Source organism: Hippoglossus hippoglossus, chromosome 5 (assembly GCF_009819705.1).
Source record: "Hippoglossus hippoglossus isolate fHipHip1 chromosome 5, fHipHip1.pri, whole genome shotgun sequence".
In the NCBI taxonomy this organism is placed as follows: Eukaryota; Metazoa; Chordata; class Actinopteri; order Pleuronectiformes; family Pleuronectidae; genus Hippoglossus; species Hippoglossus hippoglossus.
The window spans coordinates 28,199,999-28,216,705 of NC_047155.1; the positions used below are offsets into that span (position 1 = coordinate 28,199,999).

Below are 16,707 nucleotides of genomic sequence, written 5' to 3' on the forward strand. Positions count from 1 at the left end.
TTACTTATACTTGTAATTTTTTAACAACAAAACAGCTAGAAGCAGAGGGATGGATGGATTTTTTAATTATATTTACACTTAGTCTCATTTTGTGGTGAAAAGAGAATGGGCAAGACAGATAATAAAGATTAGAATAAACGCTCAGAGTAAATTGGTTTTCAAAGTCATTACTCAGATTAATATGAATGGAAACTACTTTTTCTGATGCTCCATCATGAGCACTTTTCTTTCACATATTTTTTTTTCCAGGAACAGAGACAATCAAAAAGAGAAAAAAAAACAGTAAACGAACAAGCGCCCACTGGTGTCCTTGGTCCTTGTGTTCACAGTGACGGTTCTCATGGAGTGATTACTGACTGCCACAGAACAAGTAACTGCTCCATCTTTTACAACAATATCAACATTAAGTCAAACTATTGGGGTTGTGAAACAAAAAAGATTCATCGATACTCAGGTTAGGTCAGGTTTCATGGTTTTCTATGTGAAAAACATTGTCATAGTCCCCTGGGTCTCAGAATATCAGTTCTGAGACCATTCAGTCCATTTGTTTGTGACGCCAGCATTTCAGACAGCTTTGATTGCAGTGACACACAGCAGAGCCATTTACCTGCAAACTGATCCATACTGCTCTATGAGTGCATCGACCACCGCTTTCCTGTGTGTGTGTGTGTATTCTACTCTCTCTCACTGTGAGACTGATTGAGGCTCACTGTGAATGTGTGTGGATCCCCACTGAGCTGAGATTGATTTTCTTTGATGGCAGAAAGCACAAATTACTGCAAGACAGAATGAGAGACACTGAGAAAGAGAGAGAGACGTATGAGGTTTTCTGTATGTTTACACAGACACTGTTTCAGGGCCGACCTCCCAAAGCGTCTCGGAGGGTTTTCCAATTTATGAATTCCTATATTTGGCTGCTGCGGCTTCAGAGAAGAGCTTCTTTTTTATTATATTCTGTTTGCCTGCAAACACAATGATCTGTCTGATCATTGCTGGATGTATTGCTTCATCCTTAGACCTTAAGCACGGGCCATTTTAAAAGTATTGCTTTGTGCTGAGAACAAACGCATTTTAAAGGTTTTCTGTTATTTTCTTCGGCAGTTTGCTGATTTATTGTGTTTCATCATCTCATCTCATTTCTTCAATCAAATCTCCAAGTAAATATAAAAACATACCACAAATGTATAACAAGCCATTATGTTGCCGCAACATACCTCTCACTTTGAAATCCAGGGTTGACTACTGTTAATATAAATGGTAATTTGAACATGGTGGGCTTCCCCATTAGGTTATTACAGTAAAATTCAAAGGACTCCCATTGTGTCAAAAGTTGCCCATGCAGGCTATGATACAGAGGTAAACTTTTGCAAGAGCGATTTTCAGCACTGCAGAGATGCACTCAATCACAAATGATTATCGATCTCCAAATCAATGAGTATTTAGTATTATTATTTGTTAGTGTTATTTTTTGGGGCATCGCACAGGTTCTTATTGGCCTGCTGGAAACCCTGTTGTTTCTTTTATCAGTGACAGTTCAACAAACTTTACGTAATTTGTATTATTGTACCCATGACAACATATGTTCTGTAATCTTAGGACGGTACTTATTTTAACCTAAATCACAACCTTTTCCTCAACCTAACCAAGGGTTTTTTGTGCCTGAAGGCAACTACAGTTAAAAAAAATGTTTGGAACACCGCCCACTCGGGACACTGGGTGGTATGTCTTTCTCAAGCTCAGGTCCTCTACCAGAGGTCTGGGAGTTTCAGTGTTCTGCTCAGTATTTTAGTTATTCCATGGACTGTGCTTTTCTGGACAGAGGCTTCAGATGTTGTACCAAGGATCTGCTGGAGCCACTCTCCCAGTTTTGGGGTTACATTGGGGGTTACAGCCCCTAATGCTCCTACTATCACAAGGACGACATTGCATTTCACCTTCCACATCTGTTCTAGCTGATCTTTCAGCCGTTGGTACTTCTCAATCTTCTCATGCTCTGTTTTCCTGATGTTACTGTCTGCTGGGATTGCCACATCTATCACTAATGCCACTTTTTCCTTTGTCCACCTACACTATGTCCGGTTGGTTAGCCAGCAGATTGTCAGTCTGGAATCTGAAGTCCCACAGGATGTTAGCTCTGTTGTCCGATGCGACATGTTCTGGTATGTCGCATCGGGACTTGGGCACCTCTAATCCATACTCAGCACAGATGTTCCTGTACACTATCCCAGCCACTTGGTTAGGCCTCCCAGTGTGCGCTGTCCCAGCCTGCATCTTACACCCTGCTACTATGTGCACTGGACTGGCTCATGGGCATCTTTGCACAGCCTGCACCTCGGGTCTTGCCTGCTGTGGTAGACCCCAGCCTCTATGGATCTTGTGCTTAGGGCCTGTTCTTGGACTGCCATGATTTGAGCCTCTGTGCTGTCTATCCGACCATCCTTTCCAGCCACTGGTAACTCTTGATATCAGCCATTTCCTATATTTCTCAGTGGTATATGCCATTCAGGGACTTTTCCTTCCATGATGGTTCCTCTTCCTCCTCATTATCATCATTGGGTGTCTGCTGTCTGAGGTTAGCAGCCTGGGGCCATCTTCCCTGATGTATTCTTGGATTTTCATTACCTCATCCTGGATAGTGGCTTTGACGCTCACTAGTCCTTGGCCTCCCTCCTTGTCTTGATATTAGTGGCCTCTATCTCCTCCTTTGGCCAGGTTATTACACCAGCTGGGTATCTGATGAATGGCAGGGCATATCTATTGATGGCTCGGACCTTATTATTTTCATTCAGCTGACATTTCAGGACTTTCCTTACTCTGTGTAGGTCACCTGCTAGAGAGGATCAATCAGCGCAGGTGAGAGCTGTTAGCTGATCGGTCCTCGTGCTTAAAAGGCAGCGTCTGCACTGCCTCAGGACGAACCCAGAGACTCAGACCCTGGAGAGACTGACACACTGGAGAGACGCCCGGACTGAGCTGCAAAGCCAGTCTGCTTTAAGTTGTAGTTTGAATTTATGTTTATTTGATTAAAGAATGTTAAAAAGGAACACTTCCGTCTATGGCTGTAGGTGGGAGAGCCCCGTGGCAAGGTCTATTGCCACACTGGCGCCCAACGTGGGGCTCCACACAGACACGGACCAGCAGGCGGAGTGGGAACTGGTTCGGAGGATGGGGGACCTGGTGACTGCGTACCGGGAGGAGAGCGCGAGGACCAGACGGGAGCTGGAGGCGCTCCTGAGGCAGGTGAAGACGGAGGCGATGACGTCGACGGATGCTCCAGTCTCCAACCCCCTTCCGGCCCCTGCACCAAGGCTGGCGGTAAAGCCAGCATCCCCTGTACCCGCACCAAGGTCGGCGGTGAAGCCGACGCCCCCTGTCCCTGCACCCAGGCTGGCGGTGGAGCCAGCGTCCCCTGTCCCTGCACCTAGGCTGGCGGCGAAGCCAGCGTGCCCTGTTCAGGCACCCAGGTCGGCAGTGAAGCCGACGCCCCCTGTCCCTGCACCCAGACTGGCGGTGAAGCCAGCGTCCCCTGTTCCGGCACCCAGACTGGCGGTGAAGCCAGCGTCCCCGGGCCCCGGACCCAGACTGGCGGTGAAGCCAGCGTCCCCTGTCCCCGCACCTAGGCTGGTGGTGAAGCCAGCGTCCCCTGTCCCCGCACCTAGGCTGGCGGTGAAGCCAGCGTCCCCTGTCCCCGCACCCAGGCTGGCGGTGAAGCCAGCGTCCCCTGTCCCCGCACCCAGGCTGGCGGTGAAGCCAGCGTCCCCTGTCCCCGCACCCAGGCTGGCGGGGAAGCCAGCGTCCCCTGTCCCCGCACCCAGGCTGGCGGTGAAGCCAGCGTCCCCTGTCCCCGCACCTAGGCTGGCGATGAAGCCAGCGTCCCCTGTCCCTGCACCCAGGCTGGCGGTACAGCCAGCGTCCCCTGCAGCCCCTGTTCCTGCGTCGGCGGAGAGGCCGACACCGGCAGGCCCGGTACCTTTTGCCGGGGCGCCCGGGCGGCGTCGCCCACCTGGCCGGCCTCCGGAGAGACGCTGCGTACGTCGTCGCCCACCTGCTCGACCTCCTAAGAGCCTCGGTGGATGGGCTTCCTCTCCTGGTCCGGGGGGGGGAGTAGGTCAGGCCGGGATAAATCCCTGGCCTGAAATTTGCGGTGGAGGTATGTGGAGGTGAGGGGGCTGGGAGAGCACCCTCACCTGCTAGAGAGGATCAATCAGCGCAGGTGAGAGCTGTTAGCTGATTGGTCCTCGTGCTTAAAAGGCAGCGTCTGCACTGCCTCAGGACGAACCCAGAGACTCAGACCCTGGAGAGACTGACACACTGGAGAGACGCCCGGACTGAGCTGCAAAGCCAGTCTGCTTTAAGTTGTAGTTTGAATTTATGTTTATTTGATTAAAGAATGTTAAAAAGGAACACTTCCGTCTATGGCTGTATGTGGGAGAGCCCCGTGGCAAGGTCTATTGCCACAGTTGCCTTCTGGTAGGTCAAACCCTTTAGTTATGATCATCTTGCCTCTCTTTGATACCATCCGATCACATTTGTCTAGTCCAAATTACATACCGATGTCTTTGCTGTAGATTCTGGTGTTGTGGATCAGTGAGTCCCCGTCTTTGAAATCTGTATCCGTAGCCACTCTTTGTGACGATCTGGCTCAGGAGGTTCAGGCCTATGCAGCACAGCAGAGGGGACAGAACATCTCCTTGGTATATGCCACACTTGATGGGCTTTGAGTTGGCCTCTAGAGGTGTTTTCTACAGCCCCATTGAACGCTCTTAGTGTCCTGTTGATGTTGTACAGTTCCGAGCATTCCAGTATCCATGTGTGCAGCATCGAGTCATAGGCTTTCTTGTAGTCAATCCAGATGGTGCACAGATTGGTCCGTCTTATTTAGCAGTCTCAAGCAACTGCTCTGTCAACCAGTAACTGGTGCTTGGCTCCCCTGGTGTTTGCTACCATTTCCTTTCTGGGCCCCTCTCACGTATTGAGCAATGTGCCTTCTCACTTTAGCCGCTATGATGGCCGACAGGAGCTTCCATGTTGTGCAGAGGCAGATCTGAGGAGCTCTCTACAAGGTAAAAGATATTGAATCTTACCAAATGTTGGTTATAGTTAGAGTTAGTGCATTCCACACAAGTTAGTCAGAAAAGAATTATGTACTTTTAGCTGTCACGTATGTAAACGCAAGAATTTATCTAATGAAAGGGAGTACTTTGTTCATCAACACACATCTGAGGAGAAATGAAAATGTCTCTTGAATGTTTGTTGGCTGTAGTTTTCAAACCAGTATTTATGGAACCTTTAAGTCTCATAAGAGTCGCCGACACACACCTCACAACCTAAAAGATTTTTTACCGGGTATTGTGATAACAACTACATTAGCGTCACCATCATCACATGATTCGTTTGCTGATTGCCTGGACGAGGAGTGTGTGGAAGACGAAGTTACTGTTACAGCCCTGGACAATACAACACACTCCAAGTATTGTATTGTTGAGCAGCAGCTTGGAGCAGCCTTGTTAAAGTTGGAGTATTTAGTGCATGTGTCAGGTACAGCTATAGATTAATTTTTACAAGAACTTTACTACTTACTAAACTCTGCATCAGTCCCACTATCCAGAGGTTTTGTAAGGGAGATCCTTGAGTGTCATAACCTCTAGGTTAATGACTCTGTAGTAACTGAAATCACCACAGCGATTTTGCTCATCTAACCAAGTTCATAGAGCAATTGAAAAAGGTGGCCCTCTTAGCCCTTCGTATGAACGTAAACGATATAACAATGAAAATTGAGTATTGTTGAACCAATTACCTACATACTTGATCATTACATTAATTTAGCTGACGCTTTTGTCCAAAGCGACTTACAATAAGTGCATTCAACCATGAGGGTACAAACCCAGAACAACAAGAATCAAGAAAGTACAATTTTCTTCAAGAAAGCCAAACTACAAATTGCTATATGTAAGTGCCAAATAAGTGCTACTAAAGTGCTACTCTTATTTTATTTTTTTATTCAAGGCAAACTAAAAAGAGATGTGTTTTTAGTTTGCGGCGGAAGATGTGTAGGCACTCTGCTGTCCTGGCTTCTAAATCCACCATTTAGAAGCCAGGACAGCAAACAATCGTGATAATTAAAAAAACACACCTTTCAGTATGTCCCACTGTTAAAATCCTTGCAGCAAATATTAAATTGCAAAGTCATTCTTGATAAGATTATTCATTGCATTTTAAAGCAAACAGCTTTTTGAATGCTGAGGAATTCCGAATATCTCTTGCAAAAATCTTTTCTGCAAGATCTTAAAACTCTGGAGGACCATGGTGTGTATGTCCCTTTGTTAGGCAAGTCGTCTCTAAGAGGTACAGTGCACAATATTGCAGGATTCACTGAACGTTTTTTCAGGTGATTTCTTCTGTTGGTTTTGCACTGCAAAAAGTTGTGATATTAGGTCTGACTCTGTTGCATCTGGTGCTTTTAGCCTTAGAATTTAGAAGTTTATGCGGGTCATTTGAAAGCAGCTCTTGAGAATAATGCCCATTGCTTTGTAGTTAAAAGAGAGTGTTTTTTTAACCAAATATCTGTCTCATTTTCACGTTGTCTCTGGTTTTCATCCTGAAGTTGCTCATGATGTATTTCAGGGTATTGTCCCGGTCGAGCTGGCTTACTGATTGAAATCAATGAAATCAAATAAGTTATTTACATTAGATGGACTGAATAAAGCTATGTTGGTTTTCCCCTATAAATGGTGCGACAAAACAAATAAACCACATGTTGTGCCAGAGTCTCTTGGGTCAGAAACTATTGGAGGCAATGCCCATGAAAATTGGAATCTACTGAGGTTTCTCCCATTTTTGATTGGACCTCTAGTGCCAGAAAATGAGCCAGCATGGCTAGTGTTGATGGATTTAAAAGATATTGTTGAGTTAGTTGTTGGTCCTGTGCATACAGATGAATCCATATCATACCTTGAAAGCTAAATAGTTGGGCACAGACAAAGGTACAAAGAGCTCTTCCCTAGTGTCAGACTTCTACCCAAGCACCACTATCTCGAGCACTATCCTCAGATGATAAGGTGTTTTGGCCCTCTAGTTGCACTCTGGACAATGCGATTCCAAACATACTTTCTTTAAGTGGATTGTGAAGCATACAAGTTGCTTTAAGAATGTAACTTTGACTTTGACTTCAAAACTGATTGATTTAAATTGATTTAAATAAGTTAATAGTGCAGTGGAAGCTTTGTGACAACAATTTTGGGGCTCAGAATTATGCATTGTTCACATTTTTCTCCTTGTTTGCAGGCTTTTTATTGCTGTCCTATCACCCAAATTTACCTTGGTCATGTGTTTATGCCTCCGCTGTTGACAGAAGGTCAAAGATCAATGTCACTGGGACCTCAGAAAATATAATATTCGCCTTGCAATATCTCAGGAATGCCTCAAGGAAATCGTACTTGGCTCAACATTTGGACTGAAAGACAAGCTGATAAGATTTGGTGGTGAAAGTTTTTGTTTTTGAGTATTTTGGCTTAGTCTAAAAAGGAAATCATGAAAACATTTCACCAATATGGTTCTCAACTGATACTGTTGACCCAGGATTTTAAATCAGTATACACATACATTAACTAAAATCCATCTTATTGTAGCAGAAAAACTAAATATTGAGTGATGTAAATGATATTGTAAATAACTACAATGGTAAGATTAGAAAAATTAAGTGACCAAAATGTATTTTTATGTCTGTGATACCTTTTGTTTTCAGATAAATGCAGAATTTTAGCACATTACCACCATGCGCCTGCAATCCAGATTTCTCTCACAGCTAGATGTGCTATCTAACAAACTTCTGAAGCTATTCGAAAAGAGAGGAGGACAGATAGGCAAGCGTCTGCAGAGCATTTTGCAACACATAACTCAAGTAAGAATGAATTTTGGGGAAAGAAAATCCTGAGTTGATGGTGTATACATTTGATTGACGAAAAAAGGATTCTAACCAAATGTCTTTCTCTCCTTATCCCTCTTGACTTAGGAGGATGAAGTTGACATACAACAGGAATGCTTTCTCAAGGGGCTGTGTGTGTACCTCAACGAGGACACAGCAAATCTAGTGAGAGAGTTTGTGGTGAGAATAATAATTATTTTACCTTTTATATTTTTTTGAGCACTAAAACAATATAGAATAGCCAGCCAGTTGGTCAGATATCAATATGGTAGTGATCTTGAATTTAAGAAATTTAATCTCAAAATGGGTCAGTTCTGGCAACATACTTAAAGTAAAGATTTACATTAAGTATTTCATGTTCTAGGTTTTGATTTGAATATCCAGTTTTAGATTTACAAGACCAGTAGGTTACAATTTTTGATATATATGAGATATTGGGTATGAAACAAGGGTATTTTCTTTTGCAAAGTTCATTATGCTTTAGATCAGTGGTGGCCAACCTGGGATCGCGATTGACTGGTCGATTTCGACAGTCTTCACTGTCGATCCCCGAACACTCTGGACTCAGCTATGTGTCGGTTGTCTGTACAAGTCAGATTATGTACGAAACTAAACGTCAGGACTCTACGGTATGTGTATAACAATCAAAGCCCCTTTAGAAAAAATGAATGGATTCAGAAAGTGAAACGCTGGAGTGCTTTTAGTTTGTGTCGGAAATACGTTTGTGTCAGAAATACATTTGCTATCTAACAAACTTCATAGACACATAATCATTGTGTTTCACAGCAGAATAAACAGAGGAAATGATCTTTTACCTGACTTAATGTTTATCTGTTGAATTTACGTCATAAACAAATGGTTTAATATGATAGAAAAATAGACAACCACATACTTTCTAAGAAAGCCCAAGTACTCAAAAACAGACTGGCAGTTGACCATGCCACGGGGCTCCCCCACACACAGCCAGAGACAGAACTGTTGCATTTCAGCATCTTTATTAACAGGAACACACTGCAAACATAACTTCACCAAACTCAACTTAGGATGCCCGCACTTTCTGCTGGCTTCAAGCTTTTCAGCTCAGTCTTTGAGGAGTCTCTCCCGAGCATGTCTGTCCATGATTGTCCGTGTCTCTGAGTCTCCTCAGTCGCTGCCTTTTAAACGTGAGGATCAATCAGCTAACAGCTCTCACCTGTGCTGATTGATCCTCTGTGGTGCAGGTGCTCTCCCCTCCCCCTCACCTCCACACAGACTATGAGCGAGCTGTTGCTATGTTATGGCAAGGTGGACACAACACAGTGGCCCATGTTTGCCTTTTGGAATACGAACCACGGTTGCTCTTTCAATGCAAGCCCAAAGACAAGGACAAGCATTTAGCACCTCACTTGCACTGTCTTTATGTATGCTTTTGCAGTGTTTATCTATATCATGTGTATTGTGTTTTCATTAGATTGTTTCATGTGTTCCAAAATGTACTTCTTGCATCAAAGTACCTTGTCAGATTAGCAGACTCCTATTTAATGAAAGGATATGCAACAAAAGGTATTTTTCTTTCCTCTGTTAGGAATTGGCAAAATATTTATTGTAATATTTTAGCACTGTGACATATAATGGTGAGGAATCAAGCCATTTTAGAGCCCTTTGGCACAGTCAAACACTGTCTATTCTTGTCAGGAGAGTAGCTGTTTGTTTTCTTTTTAGATTCTACCAGTAGTGGATGTTTATCATGCTCTCCTGATACTGGGTCCAGCTTTACTGCCTACAAATTGCAAGTCAGAATCATTTGCATTTAACCAATGTGGATGATCTATTGATGTTTTTAGGTTTTTTTTGGAAACTGTTTTAAGGACTGAATGTGTTGCATTCAGTCGCATCAGTCTCCTCAATGTAGAAGGCAAGATCTTCTTTAGCCCAAAGGCTGACAAGCTATCTGGTAAAAAGAAAAAAAACAACAGTCCAAAAAGCTGGAATTCCAGGTTTCTCTGGATGTTTAGAATACACTAGCATGATCTGGCACCAAATCCAATCAGCCAAGAGTGAGAAGAGACATCTACATGCCATCTTCCTTGATCTCTCTAATGCATTTGGGTCAGTACCACATAGTTTCCTCTGGGCTGCTTTCGACTTCTCCAAAGTACCAGAGCCCATCAAATATTTGATTAAGCCTACTTCGAAGATCTGCAATTCTGCTTCACAACACCAAATCTTACCAACATATTGCAGCGTCTAGAAGTGGGCATCATGGCTGGCTGCACTATCTCCCCACTAGCGTTCACTATGTCGATGGAGGTGATTATTACACCTTCAAAATGGGTAGTAGGTGGCAAGTGACAAAAGTCGGGGGTCTGATTAACACCAATCAGGTCTTGGATGGACGACATGACAACCCTGACCACAACATCACATGGGCCAGAATGAAGATCAATCCATCAAAATCAAGAAGCATCTCAATAAGCAAAGGTAAGAGATCAGATCATAAGTTCTACATTAATGGAGAACCCATTCCAACAGTGTCTGAGAAACCAATAAGAAGCCTTGGACGATGCTATGATGCAAGCCTCAAAGACTGCGAGCAGGTCCAGCAACTGAAGCAGGATGTCAACAGCGACTTTAAGAACATCGACCAGTCCATGTATCCTGGCAAGCTAAACCTCTGGTGCTTACAGTTTGACCTTTTACCCCGACTGATGTGGCCACTTACAGTAGTTGACGTTCCCATCACAAGAGTTGAGAACATGGAGAGAATGATCAACTCCTATGTGAGAAAATGGTTAGAAGTCACAAGATGTATCGGCCTGTATGGACACGGTATCCTCGAGCTGCCTATCTCAAGTCTTGTATAGGAGTTTAAATGCACCAAGACAAGACTGGAGATGACCCTCTCAGAGTCCCGAGACAAATCTATACGGGCTGTTGGACCATCATTGACATTAACAGGATGGAAATGGACACCAAAAGAAGCAACTCAACAAGCAAAAGCAGGACTCCAGCACGCTGACATTGTGGGCCACATTCAACCTGAGGTGGGCCTGCATTAGAAAAGGGTGTCTTGTGATTAAAATGCAGAAACACCCGATGGCACTAAGGTGTGGAAAAGCGTTTATTTTAAAAAGGCATAGAGGTAATGATGTCTGATCTACTGATCCAGCCACATGGCTTTCATAGTACTGCCATACAAGCCAGTAGCCAGTCAGATTTAGCCTCAGCGTACCCTCAAGTTCAGCCTGTATCATTGATTACAAGGCCAACAGTTGATGATGCTAAGGTTCACAACTGAAGTTATGCGGCCGCTAACACCTGCTAACACCTACTGGTAGTTTGTAACCTAAATAGTGCAGAAGACCTTCAAACGTACAAGGGATATTTAACATCTCATCCTGTAAATAAAATGTATTTGTTTTGAAAATGTTATGATACATGCTGAGATTAGGATGGATCAGATAGAAAGATGTACAAAATGCCTTTTATTAACATAAAATAAATCAGTGCACAGAAATAATCTTATGTGGAATGGACGCACAAATTTTGCATATGCTTTATAACTTAATAGTGTAAGACTTACTTGATCAGGAAAAAAACTCATATTGCTTTAACAGGTACTAATTGAATATACTGAACATGTAAAATGTTTTGAATTAACATGAAAATTCATGTTAATTTAACATAGGGAAATGAAATATACTTGCCATTAAAGAATATCTTTAAATTAACATAAAAAGTCATGTTTGTTTGGCAAAAAAATATTCTGTGTATTTAACATAATTAAATAGTGTTAAGTGAACATGATTTAAATATGTGCAACTGATGCACATATTTTTTTCATGTAAATCCAACAGACCTTCGTACCAAATGTCCTTGTGCTTTCAATAATAAACATGTGGTAGAGCTAACAGAAGGGTCACAGTTTGGTTAGGTCTTAGCAGTAAAACTACCACCATGGAGAAGAGAAGATAGCATTCACTTCTAAACCCTTCTACAGGCGACTGTCAGGACCATTTTTCCACTGATCATTCAATAAACACCAGATTTTCTGATGAGCTCAGTTAACATTTTATTCTCTAAAACAAGAAAGTTTGGTTTGAAAACTGCTTTGGACTCACCTCTCTCCACTCCTTGGTCCCCAGGCCTTGAACGTACAACACCACCACTGCAAAGATAAACACATATCATATCATAGGGTTATTTTTGTACTTTGTGGGGTTAAATAAAAATAAATCTCGAAGTCAGTGGCGCGACAAAATGAAAAGAAAGTTTAATTGTTTGATTGCATTGTTTGAGTGTGATTATTACACCAATAAAAATGTTTACTCTCAGTGCTTTATTCCATATTGAAAATGTCTTTAATTATCCATTACTCCATCAAAGCAACTAATTTTACTGGCAGCATGCAGTACAGAGAAAGAATTGTGTTCCTGCTTCAGAAGGAGAAGAAGCCATGATGACCCACAGATCCAGATTCTCATCTTCAAAGAAAATAAAGATGGAAGGAAGAGGGAAAAAAACAGGGTCAAACTAAATTAATAAATACCAAAAACAGAGAGGAAGTTATGGATGGTTGGCTAACTGATTCCATTTGGTGGAGAGAAAGGGAAGCATTTATGGGTCAGAGTGATTGTGTGAAAGAGTATGTGAGTGTATGTCGGGGGGGTGTACATCAGCACTTGTGAAATATTTACAATCAACAGTCTGGCACTATGAGAAGACAGAGTTCACGGATGTTGTACAAGATGAAATCATCCTTCTCTGGATCGAGGCTGTTTAGGTTATAAAGCATGAATGGAGGTAGTTTATTACCAGTTAATGGTCTTCAATGATTGATATTGCACAGTTTAAGGATTTATATCCTCTTGTATTGAACTTAAATCAATCTGATTGAGTGATTTTTTTTTTTTAAGAACTGACTCTTTTCGAGGGGCTTCTTTTTGTAGTTTTGTTCGTTCTGTTTCAAGACAATCACATTTATATTTTTATAAGTTTCAGAGGGCTGACAAAAGAGAATGACGGGCTTGAACAGCGTTTGTGGTTTTGTGTCAAATATCTTAATTTTATTCACACATTCATATTCCCCTTTAGGATGAACTCTTACTTTTGTGACATGCTGACTTTTCATAGAGTGCTATCAGGTCAGAATATTTAGTACTTCAAAAGTAATGATATTCCCATTGGCCCTGGCATTCTTTGTGCTTAATGGTAATTAGCAAATGCAATAGCTTATTAACAGTCTTACTCAGAAGATATTAGCATGTCAACATTTGCACTTAGCTCAGAGCATGGCAATGGACTCTTAATGCATAACCAGCTCCATAAATAGTAAAGGGTTCCCTCAATGGTGATGGTAGTGCTGCCAATGAATATTGTCATGGAATTTGAAGTTTTGTGCTCATATTCTGTTATTGTTATTGTGATCAATTTAACAATATGCATTTGTTTGAACTTGTTGGTCACATAAATTGTCAGGGTTTTGTACTTATCAATGTTTAGTTTCATTGGTTTCCAAAGTGTTTTCTGTTTATTAGTACATCCCTGTGTTTCATGTTTTCACACTCCGGGTTCTGTTTCCTGTCTTATTTTGTAGTCTGGGTTCTGGTGTCTCATATCTAGTTTTACTTCCTGTCTGTGATTGTCTGCACCAGTCCTCATGTGTTACACCTGTGTCGAATTGCCCCTGCCTTCCCTGTGTGTCTGTATTTAAGCCTCGGTTCTTCCCTTCGTCGTCATATGTCTCTTGTCGTATGTGTTCTCGTGTCTACCCGTCTACCCGTCCTAATCTCCTGTCCTGTCCTCCTGTCCGGATCTCCTGCCCTGCTCTCCCTGTATTTCTGTATCCCGTGTCTCCTGAGCCTCTGCACCCCCCACCGTGTAAGCTTCCTGTATTTTCTCCTTTTGTGCTCCCAGTTTTGTTCGTTAAAGACTCTGTCCCTTGGATTAAAATTACACTTTAAATTTAAACTCTGCGTCTGGGTCCAACTGCCACAGCAACTCTGACATAAATAGGTACACTGTTCTGGCATAAAGTTTACTTGCTATATCGTTTTACTCTGGTGGTGGTGATATGAATTATAAAGACAGGTGTTTCTTCAGACACAACATTAGAACCATCGCTGATGTTCTTTAAAACTTATTTTAGTATATAAGTTCGAGCACTAAGCCACAACTTTAAATTTTTTCAATACTACCATGGTCCGAATTAATGAAAAACATTTAATGATTAATGATCATGATTTAATTGACAGTTCTAAAGCATTGATCAAAACTTTTAAAAGGAGCATTTTAGAAACTGGGTTGTATAGAGAGGTCACAGAGGGCATTTTGAAAAAAATTATATTCTATATTTCTGGACTGAACTTCAAAGAAGCAGTCAATGGACAGAGGTTTAAACTTTTTTGTGTGAAAGCAAAGATCTGTGCAATACATTATTAATGTGGGGAGAATTTTATCACAGAGAGCTGTGCCTGATCAGTGCTGCCTGCCTCAAGGATGTAAGCCGCAATCAAAAATCTAATCTCAGCGGCATTTCTGCAGAGATGAAGGTACAACTGAAGCCGAGTGCACTCAGCCAGCAGAGACTGTGAACAGCCACCCACAGGGATATTTTAGGAATAGTTTAGTTAGGCGGGGACAGTCAACCATCAGGGTGCCCTCTGGGTCATTATCATAAATGTTTGTCCATGTTTGTAAAGCAGGGGAGGTGTTGCACAGTCTACTTGTAGAGGAAGCTGACGAGCAACAGTAATGTTGCCTGTGAACCCCATTCACTGGAATCTTATCGTGGTTATCAGACTACAGCACTGCAGTTTATTGGCATATTGGCCTTTTGCACAGTGTTCTTTGAGCTCATAATTAAGTCCTAGTTGATCCATCAAGTATTCCTGAAACACTACTCTTGGGGAAAAAAACAATTGTTTGTGACCTCTATCAGAGAGTGAACACTGGCCCTTTTGTGGTTGGTGGACGGGTGAATTAGTCAACACAGAGGCTGTTGTAGCAGTTCAAAACACTGTTGTAGCAGAACAAAACACTTCTGGAGTCTCAGGGGTAAACAGCGTTGCAGCAGAATCCAATACAATTGAACTCAATGGTGACTTACACTTCGGATGTAATGAAACAACAGCAAGTCATCCAAGTGTCCGCAAGCCCCTACATTCATATCCCTATCGAAACAAACTTTTTCACATGCATTGAATTATTTGTTGCCACCACCACAGTATTAACAGCGACACATATTGAGTGATTTTTTTTACAGCCTCTCCTGACTCTCCCGCCGCTCACTCTTACACACTGACACACACATTGATAACACACATCCAGTCATACTGGTTAAAAACAACATAATTTGGTCTTTGTGAACAGAAATGACATACATGCTTATTTGCATACAGAGCGGGGAAGTGAAGGGGTCACTGAAGACACATATTAAATGCTAGGTGTGAATAGACGTACTTCTGGCTGTCCACTTGTGATCAGATCACTGGAAACAGATGTTAATACCCAGGCTGAACAAGATCTTTGAGAAAATGCAGTAAGAGCACATCACTAACTGCGAGCATTGATGGACATCTACGTGCCAAGGTGCAGTATGAAAACGTCATCATGGAAAGCAGCGGCAAACCGCTCACTGCATTGGGAAGACAGTCCCGCAGCATCCTGACCCGAGTCCAGCACAACATCATTCCACAGACCACAAGACTCCTGAACTCTTAAATTGTAAATCCCCCTCCTCTTTCTTAAGACACACACACGGGCACTAACCAACACGTACACCCTGTAGCATTGTAAATATGCACTCGTTATGAAAAAGGGGCATCACCTCTTATCAGAGCAAATTTATGAAATGTAATAAATGAATCAATCTCGAGCTAGAGGTCATGAATTATAGATTCAATGTATTTTTGTTCTGTACTTCAAAAAAACACAAAGCCAGCAGCCAGGTACAAAAACATGAGATTTATTGACTAATATCTAGTAGGAAGGGAATACTTACAAGGATAACACATGAAATATGCTAAATGAAATAAATGCGCTACATTGATTTAAGGCAATGAAATTGAAAGGTGATAATTTGGGTAATGGAGGCAGATAATATTTTAAAGTTGGATTTTACTGTGATAATGTAAATAGCAATTATTCTATGAGTAATTGAATCTGTGAATGTAAATATTTATATAGTGCTTTACAGGTCTTGATGACCACTCAAAGCGCTTTACAGCACTGCTATTTTTGCCATTTACCCATTCATGCGGATTCATAGAGTACATCTGCGGCACTTATTCTTTTTTTTCACTTTTGCAACAGGATCTCATGTTGTTTTCTCACATCGCCTCCTTTGGACAACAAACAGACTTTCTGCTAGAGGACTGCCAGAGGACAGAAATTGAGGCCCGAGGCTCTCACTCAGACATTTGCTTCAACACATACACCTTTCTCTGGAGGATCTCCGGATATCAGTGCATGTCTGAAACCAGCTTATTGGTATGAAATTGGAAACATGAGTTCATGGTGATCTTTTGACCATGAAACTTTAATCAGTTCAAGCCCTAATATCATTAAGCATACATAGAATCCTAAAAGTACAACATTTAAAACAAAGCACTTGATGTCTGGAGCAGTAGCATAAACATTCAGAAAGTTTGTTGGGGTACTTTGGGTAGTCCAGGTTTAAGGCATAAAAAGGAGACAGAGGGCCTCCCAAAACAATCCCAAATCTGGATGGGTTGAGTTGAGGATTTTCGCTGCAGTTTGACTGTACAAGTCCTTGTCATTTACATCCTAAAGGAGCAAGAAAC

General features: G+C 42.2%; 1 protein-coding gene across 1 annotated transcript in view; it reads right to left on the reverse strand.

Moving 5' to 3' along the window:
* Positions 1 to 16,707, reverse strand: part of LOC117760922 (copine-9-like) — a 175,189-nt gene that overhangs the window by 122,956 nt on the left and 35,526 nt on the right. Inside the window, exon 3 of the mRNA XM_034584341.1 lies at positions 12,025 to 12,071. Coding sequence (XP_034440232.1) covers positions 12,025 to 12,071 — 47 coding nt within the window. The remainder of the gene's footprint in view (positions 1 to 12,024; positions 12,072 to 16,707) is intronic.